The sequence below is a fragment of the Phalaenopsis equestris genome, unplaced genomic scaffold (genome assembly GCF_001263595.1).
Source record: "Phalaenopsis equestris unplaced genomic scaffold, ASM126359v1 Scaffold233721, whole genome shotgun sequence".
Lineage (NCBI taxonomy): Eukaryota > Viridiplantae > Streptophyta > Magnoliopsida > Asparagales > Orchidaceae > Phalaenopsis > Phalaenopsis equestris.
In genome coordinates, this window is record NW_018251658.1 from 50572 (window position 1) to 59387 (window position 8816).

At 37.8% G+C, this 8816-nt stretch overlaps 1 protein-coding gene across 9 annotated transcripts in view; it reads right to left on the reverse strand.

Moving 5' to 3' along the window:
* Nucleotides 1-218: 218 nt before the first annotated feature.
* The window catches only part of LOC110038755 (common plant regulatory factor 1-like), a 16807-nt gene continuing 8209 nt past the window's right edge, over nucleotides 219-8816 (reverse strand). For 6 of the 9 annotated variants that reach the window (XM_020743647.1, XM_020743652.1, XM_020743646.1 and 3 more), the window contains exons 9-12: nucleotides 6720-6892; nucleotides 1120-1200; nucleotides 849-974; nucleotides 219-781 (exon numbers count right to left, since the gene is read on the reverse strand). In XM_020743647.1, coding sequence (XP_020599306.1) covers nucleotides 551-781; nucleotides 849-974; nucleotides 1120-1200; nucleotides 6720-6892 — 611 coding nt within the window. In that variant the 3' untranslated portion in view covers nucleotides 219-550. The remainder of the gene's footprint in view (nucleotides 782-848; nucleotides 975-1119; nucleotides 1201-6719; nucleotides 6893-8816) is intronic. The other 3 variants (XM_020743653.1, XM_020743651.1, XM_020743655.1) reach the window with 3 other exon arrangements.

Consider the following 8816-nt stretch of genomic DNA (forward strand, 5'->3'; position numbering starts at 1 on the left):
TTATACAAAATTATAAATGTAAAAAAAAGAAAATCGGCAGAAAAATGATTCCCTTCCTGATGAGAGAAGTACATCACTGCTTATTATTTGAATCCACTGAAAGTTATCAAGCGTTTGCCTACCTAATTAGCTTCTTAAAATTAAAACTAAACCTCAATGCATCATCACAAACTACCAGAAATCAAGGTCCAGAGCAGAAGAAATCAATGAAGCCATACAAAAAGCCATGCATCTTTCTTTCAAATTAAATATACAACAGTGTCTGCAATTTATGATCACCATTAACATGGGTTTCAAAAAACATAAAACACCATGGATGGATCTTAAACATGTTATAGCGCGCACACAGTAAAATCTTGATAATATAAAGCCACAAACCTCATTTCTCAGGCTTTGATAAGGAGATTTAATACCTATATTTCTTTTCCTTTTTTCTTGCGAGGGAAAATTGCAATACAAGTTGATCAGTTCTAGTTGTCTTTTAGAGTAGCATTATGTCAAGAGTTAGTAGTTTGCAGTGACCTTTCTTCATTCAAATAGTTGAGAATTGTCAGCTTGCAGTTAAGGAATCTGATTTTGGATTTGAGTCAAGGAGCTGATGCAGTTTGCCACTGGAGTCCTCATAAGTCTCATACTCCATCTGGTTGGCACCAGAATCAGGGTTGCAGTTATCTATTCTTGATAAGAGATTCTTTACCATAATAGATGGTACCTCTTCGTCAGCTACACTGTCAGATATTATATTTTCTTCCCGACTTAGTTGCACCATTCTCAATTTCTCCTGTAAATTAAAATATGATATCAGATTCGGTCATTAAAGAAAATAGCAGTAGAGGATCTGGAAGTACCATTAGAGCGGAGTTTTCTAATTTAAGTTTATCAGAACTTTTAGTTAACCGAGAAATTTCAGATCTTAGAGTACTATTCTCAGCAATCAGAGTTCCGACTTTGATGGCAAGCTCTTCAGTTTCAGCCTGGACAAAAAATTATTAAAGAAAAAGAAAACATAACAGAAAAACAGTAGAAACTCCATGGAATAAAGTAAAAGAGAATAATGCCTATGTGCCACCACCCAAATGTGCCGAGTCTCACGTGTATTATTTTATTTCTACGGCATACCTGTCTTCGTAACCTGGATCTTCTGGCAGACTCTCGGTTAGATTGCTTTCTCCTCTCCTGCTTCAACTCCCTATCCTCCTGCTACAATTCTAGAATATGAGAATCGGCAAAGAAACAACATTAATGGGCTGTTTGGTTGAGGTTTTAGCTGGATTTATCGCACCGGCTTTATCCAACCAAACATTAAGAAACCGGGTGGATTTAAAAATGTATGAATTTTGTGGATTTGCTAAATTCTATTAAAATCTACTTGAAGCCAAACTGCCCCCAAAGTTTAATATCTAGCTAGTTATCCATGAAGATAACCAGCTCCCTATCCAGTACTAATGGAACACAAAGTTCTGAAGAACCATCGCTGAATAGAATAATGAGCTATTAATTCTCAGACTCAACAAAAAGAGTGAACAGCGTCAAAACATAGCAAATAATTTACAAGTTATATCTGGCTGTTTATATTGCTATGCCAGAGTGTGAAAAGTCAAGGGGAACAAAAAATCAAGAAGGGCGAGGGCGAACAAATTGTAGAAACATGTTCTAATTTTTAGTAATAGCCATGGTGAAAATGTTGGCCTAGGGTTTCAAAATTATCTACAAAAAATTTCCACTAGTCTCTTTACAGGCAACATCGCTCACATAGATCACTTGCAGGTCCCTATGGCCTCACCGGCTCTCCTGGGTTAAGACTTCTGCTCTTCAATCTACTATTCAGCTCCAGCCACAGCATTGACAACAACCTAGAAGGCCTACCTCTACAAATAGCTCCTTCTCCAGAACTTGATCTAAATTTTGTTCATATCATACGAAAGGAAGTCGTCTTTTCCCAATTAAATCTTATTGCTGGAGCACTGGATTGGGGACTTTCATTAATTGGGCATACTGCTTGTAATTGCACCTTCTATACGTCCAACTTAAAAGTAAGACTAAGCTTCTTACTCTTGGTAAAGGTTATTTTCCTCTTAGAATTTTCCTGCTTATAAGATCTTGAAAAGGTTTGCACACCAGGGCATTATTTTTTTAGTGGCAGAACTTTGAGAGAGAGAGAGAGAGAGAGAGAGAGAGAGAGAGACTATTTGATTAAAACCCTGCCGTAGAAGCTCTCTTTGATCCCTATCATGAATAATTTTCCAGATTTTCCATTTTGCCATTAGAACACATCGACTATGATTAAAAACCTGCCGTAGAAGCTCTCTTTGATCCCTATCATGAATAATTTTCCAGATTTTCCATTTTGCCATTAGAACACATCGACTATATTAAAGATTGCTAACAAAAATAGAATCTTCATTGCAGCCAATCAACTCACTACCTCAAAATCATGGATGACTTTTTCATGGGCCTCAATCCATATTTCTGAGGATCATGATTGATGAGATCTCACTGAACTTGAGTGATAAGGAATTGTTGAGAATTTTAGGGTAAGGAAAAATAAGAATCAACACTAATCCAGAAAAAAACATCAAAATTTAACGAGGTTCGGCAAAAATGTTTACGTCCTCGGAAGCAGAACGGCGGTTTTTCCTTTAATTCAGAAAAAGAGTGCATAATACCTTAGGGTTACAATATATCATATATATATAGCCCTGACCATGTACCGTACCGCGGGAGCGTTGCCCTGCACCCCCAACCCACATAACAAAACTCCCGCAATTGGACAAATGCTTCCGCTTCACTTCCCTCGCGAGCTCCGCTCCACTCCAGCATCTGTCCCTTTTCTAGTATATAAGTCATACCTAACGAATCTCCACCTTGGTGAACATCCAGCCCCTTAGGAGAAATACATCAAGGAGTTTTTTACACCAAAGTAGGTTGGGCTACCATGCTTGTCTAGCAACTGTGAATATTCAACAAGTTCAAGCAATGCAAGAACTTGTTGATAGTAATTGGCTTGGTCAACATATCAGCTGCATTCTCATTAGCATGAACCTTCTACAACAGTATCTCACCAGAAGCAATTAATTCTCTGATCATGTGATACCTGACATCAATGTGCTTAGTTCGCGCATGGTACACCTAGTTCTTAGCCATACAAATGACACTTTGACTAACACAATGCAACTTAACTTCACCTTGCTCAACACCCAGTTCATTTACTAGCCCAGTAAGTCATAAGGCTTCTTAAGCAGATTCAACTACTGGCATGCACTCAGCTTCAGTTGTAGATAATGCCACAATAGACTAAATTGCTAATTTCCAACAAATCGGCCCTCCACCAAAAGTAAGCAAATACCCGATTGTAGACCTTACGTCATCCAAATCACTTTTATAGTCTGAATCCACGTACCCCACAACTGAAGGATCAATCTACTGACTGTAAAAAGTAATTGTCCTACAATATCTTTCAGATACCTGAAAATCCACTTAACTGCTTCTCAATATCACCTTCCAGGTTTAGACATGTATTTGCAGACATGACTAATAGCATGAGCCAAATCAGGGCAAGTACATACCATTGCATACATCAAGCAGCCAACCGCGCTGACATATGAAACCTTTATCATATCTTTGATTTTCTTGTCTGTCTTCGGACACTATTCTAAAGAAAGCTTAAAATTATTTGCAAATGGAGTACTCACAAGCTTTGTTTTGCCCATCTCAAAATTATCTAACACTTTCTCAACATAGCCTCGTTGAGATAAACATAATTGTCTTGAGTCTCTATCTCGATAAATCTCTATTCCAAGAATCTTCTTTGTAGAATACAAGTCTTTCGTGCCAAATTTCTGGCTCAATAAAGCTTTCAAACCAAGGCATCATACATATTCTTTGCAGCAATTAGAATATCGTCAACATACAGTAACAGAAAAAAAATAGAATCATCATCAAGGCTCTTAACATAGACGCAACAATCATACTCACATCGCTTGCAGCCAATCTGAATCATGTAGGAGTCAAACCGCTTATACCATTATCTTGGAGACTATTTCAACCCATACAACAATTTCTTTAATCTGCAAACCAGAAGCTCCTGTTTAGGTTAAGTGAACCCTTCTGATTGCTCAATGTAAATCTGCTCCTACAGATAACCATGCAAGAATGCAATTTTGACATCCATCTGCTCCAGATACAAATTCAAAATAACTACTAATGCAAGCATTGTGCTGATTGAAGTATGTCTGACCACAGAAGAAAAGATTTCATCATTATTTACCCCATTCTGCTGTGAAAATCTCTTTGCTACCAGTCAAGCCTTAAACTTTTTTCCTTCTTTTTCTGTATAGCTACTTTTCTTTTATACAACCCGCTTGCACCCAATAGTCTTCTTTCTCTCGGGAAACTGAATTAGCTCCCATGTATGATTTTTCTGCAAAAACTCCATCTCCTCAACCATTGCACCCATCTATTTCTCTTTCTCATGGCTGGTGATAGCTCCCTAAAAAGTGGTTAGATCATCATTGCTGATGAGAATGCGCAAGAGACCAAGTCTTCATAACCCAATCTGCTTGAAATTTTTACATGGGCGCGTCTCTGTCTATCTCTGACTAAATTGTAATTTTGTAAATCATCTGTATTGGAATCACCAGGTGTTGGATTTGAACTTTCAACTGTCTCAGTTTTTTTTGGATTGTTGTTCTAAATCCATCTGCACTGTATCTGAACTAGAACTATTCTCTGACTTGATTCTGCTGCAACATGGACCGTTCATTAAAAACGACATCTCTACCGATCATTATTTTTTTTACAATCAGATCTCAAAACTTGTATCCTTTGACATCTTTCTTGTAGCCTAGAAAATGCACTTCTTAGATTTTGGATCAAGTTTTGATCTTTCATATCCAGGTACATACACATAGGCAGGACAATCAAAAATTCGTAAGTGATCAAACTTAACTGGATTATCTGTCCATACTTCTTCTGCAACTTTTGATGCTTGAAATCCTTAACTGATCGTTATCATTTATGAAAAACCACTTGTATTATTTGAAAGAATATTGTTCATTCTTTAGAAATGGGGCATTATCTGTCCTTCCCCTATATTCTAAATCCTTGTCTGATGATGGTGCTCTGGATTTCTTTTCAAAGATCTAAATTTCGTGACTTGCAGTAAAATGGTCCTTATGTGATTCTTTAGTTCCATAAACACCATAATCCTTCTTCATGCTAGCATTCTCTCAAACCATGCTCCAATTCTTTGCGAGAATTGCTTTCATCTGAGGTAGAAAACGGCTCAACCTTCAGTTCAATTAATGGCATGTAGTATAAGGGGTCAAGTTTGGGGCTTTTGGGTACTCATGTTTCCCCCCTTCTCAACATCCACTTTAATGCAGCCTTATCTTTTATATTTGATAATAAAAATTGGGTTTTTTTTTCTGTAGGCCCTCTACGACTTGGTCCCAAGCTTCTATAAGAATAATTTGGAATTTATGATTGGATTTAATTTAATTTATGAAAATGAAGGAGTAATTTGTCTTTTAAAGATGAAAAAAAAAATCCTTACATGCTCACTTACCTATAGTCTAAGTGGCCAATATATTTGGTTTAATAAATATTCTAAATAATTTATCATGTATTCTTAGATGGCATGTAATTAGGGATTTAAGATGATGGATAATTCATTGCAGGGAGAATCAATCTAAATTAATTGTCTACCTTACACTATCGATTAACTCTGAAACCCATTCTAGCATTTTTTTGAATTTTTAGCTTAGCCCTTCTTTGTTGTGCTCATAGAGGCTGCTTTTCCTATGGCCGAAATTATTCTTCTTCCAATTATCTTAAACTTGGTACTTGAATTTAGCTCAATTTATCACATTATTTTTAATCGTAGAATTTATTTGCTTATAACTATCCTGGTATTTTAGAAAATTTGCAAGTAAAGAAATAATAAGATTCAAAAGATTCTAAAAGATTCTTATTTTGAATCACTTGGCTATTTTGAACATCATACAAATTAAGTGAAGCAATATAATTAAATATTTAAAGTGCACAATGGAACTATCAAATAATTTTATGAGGATTTCTATTGGATGGCTTTTTGGCTTCAAATTCTTTTTATATCACATTATATCTAGCTATTGGTTTTCTTAATAGTCTTGATGGCCATCTTATTGGTATCCCATCCTGGTTTGATTTTTAACACCTTGGGGTGACGATGAAGATAAAATGGATATATTTGTTGTCATGATTATTGCCTGAGATTATTTCCTTTTGTTTTTGGGAATCTTCTGAGTTTTGACATCAAGAATTGCTCGCTTGAATGGCTCCTACTATTTATGTCTCCGGCTATATTTCTTCTAACTTGCTTTGACCCTTTACTTTTGTTGTGCTTTCTCTGCTCTTCAATTAATTGGTTTTATATTTTTTTGCCTTCTAAGAAAATTGGGTTTTTTATCTTATGGCTTGAATCACTCAATAGATTGGCTCCATTAGTGTCTCACGACACATCTCTAAGGTTGAATCAAACCTAATTGATGTAACTTTTTTGATCCTTTTTTAGCTCTACTACCTATTTTTGCGCTTTATGGGTTTGTTTTTAGACATTTTTGGTACTCTTAAGTTTCATTTATTAAATCATTTTCCTCTCTCCCTCCATCTCTCTCTCACTCACTACACAATGGAAAAAAAAAATGTATAAGAGAGGTCATAGAACCAAAATTACTTACCATTATAGTGGTTGATAGTATTTTTTCATCCCCAGTTTTCAGTTTACTGACATATGAAGACCTTAGATCCGCTCCTGGAATTAAATCAGCTGAAAGAGTAGTATTCAATGAATTTCTTGTAATTGTGGCAGGGGATGTAATTAATCCTAAAGAAATGGTTGGAGCATCTGATGCTGCAAGATATAAAATATTAGCAAGCTTGTTAGCATTCTTGCCACCTAAAAAAAAATGATCTAACTTATAATAAAGAAATATAGAGGGAAGGGAATGAAGAGAGGGGGGGGGGGGGTGGTGGGGGGTGGTGGGCAAGAGGTGTGGGGTGATGCGCGTTGGTGATCAGGGTTGCGGGCGTCCTAACAATGACTTACATAAGAACAAAATTATAGCAAGTTTATTAACACATTCTATCAAGTAGACTTAGAATATAAGAGAAACAATACAGAAGCAAGCAAAATAATCAAGTTCTCAATTCCATTTATAAACAATGAATTAAAGAGGTTTCATTTAATCGAAAAGAATCATGATAATTTCTTATTTGTTATTAATAAAAGGAGAACATGGAATACTTATAGAAAAAAAGAATAGCATCTTTTAAGTACTGTTCGAGTCCCAAAAATGTAAATAACAAGTCTCAAGGGTTAAATCAAAATGATACCCATTACTTTGGAATTTCACTTGGAATTGCCTTGTAAAAGACCACCGGACAAATAAATATTTTTGTTGTTATTTTGACCCCCAATTATTGAACTAAGGTAAAAGGACACTTTTGTAATGTGGTACCGCTCCCCCCCTCCCCCATCTCCCCTACTGCTCCCCTACCCCCCCCCTGCCACTCTCTTACTTCTATAAATAGAGAGAGTGTGAGGCTTAGGAGAGCAAGGGGAGAGATCGTAAGCTACCACAAATGAGGAGAAAATAGCTAGAGAGCTAGAGAGGAGGAGAGCATCTTGAGGCCTTGTATCAAGGTGTCGCTTGAGAGAGAGGCTATAGAAGGAAGATGAGGGCTCATCTCTATGTCTAAGCTATGTATTCTCCATTTCTTTTGTCTTAGTGAACTATTTGATTGATCATTGATTCCCTCCCGTGGACATAAATCTAGTTGGATCGAACCACGTAAACGATCTGTGTTTGCTTGTGTTCTTTGCGTTTCGTTTCTATGCCAGGAAGTACATATCTCACAACAATTGGCGCCGTCTGTGGGAAGATCCTTCTTGGCTAGAGGTGTCCGCGTAAAGGTGTTCACGGCCAGCGATGAAGAAGAGGAGTTCGACATTCACGAACAGAGGAGCAAGCAGATCGCGTCGCAGGCAGTCGAATCGCGACAGATTCGATGAGCAGTGGAAGCTTTGATAGATTTAATTTGCATCGCAGGTTGTGCGGTTCAGAGAGACGAAGGAGGAACAATCCACCAGCAAGGGTCGAAAATTTGCGACAGAGCTGCCAACAGAGGATTTCGGAGCAGGAGTTCGGTCTTGCCTTGCGAGCAGCTCGACCAGAGGGAAGAGGTAGAGATCGCGCAGAGAAGGGTTCAAGGAGTTCCCTGTTCGGGAGTTCGCAAAGCAGGAGGCAGAAGGACCTGGGCAGTTTGGCGAGGCGCGATAGCTCTGGAGAGGCAGTTATTCTCGTGCGAGAGGCAGAGGAGGAATTCTTGATTTGTTCCGTTAGACGCAAAGGAGTGTCTGCGAGAAGGAAGCCCGAGCACTGCGCGAACACAGAACAACAATTTTTTTCCGGTGAACAGGTGTGATCTCTGAAAGAAGGGATCGGAGCTCTCCGTTCGGTTGGCGAAGGTGGTGGAGTTCACGGGGAGAAGTCTAGTTCTTGGAAGGGCAGTAGGTGAGAATTTCTTGGACAGCTGAGAATTTCTTGGACAGCAAGGCGTTAAAAGGCAGGTTTAAGCTGAAAATGTTTGGTTGCTATACAATAGTACAGCATTTTAGTGATTTCAGCTTAGTTCTTGGAAGGGCAGCAGGTAGAATTCATTGGAAGAAATCCTAGCCACGACAATGAGTTCTGCCAAATTTGACATTGAGAAATTCAACGGGAAGAACGACTTCGGCCTATGGAGAGTAAAGATGAGAGCTCTATTGGTTCAGC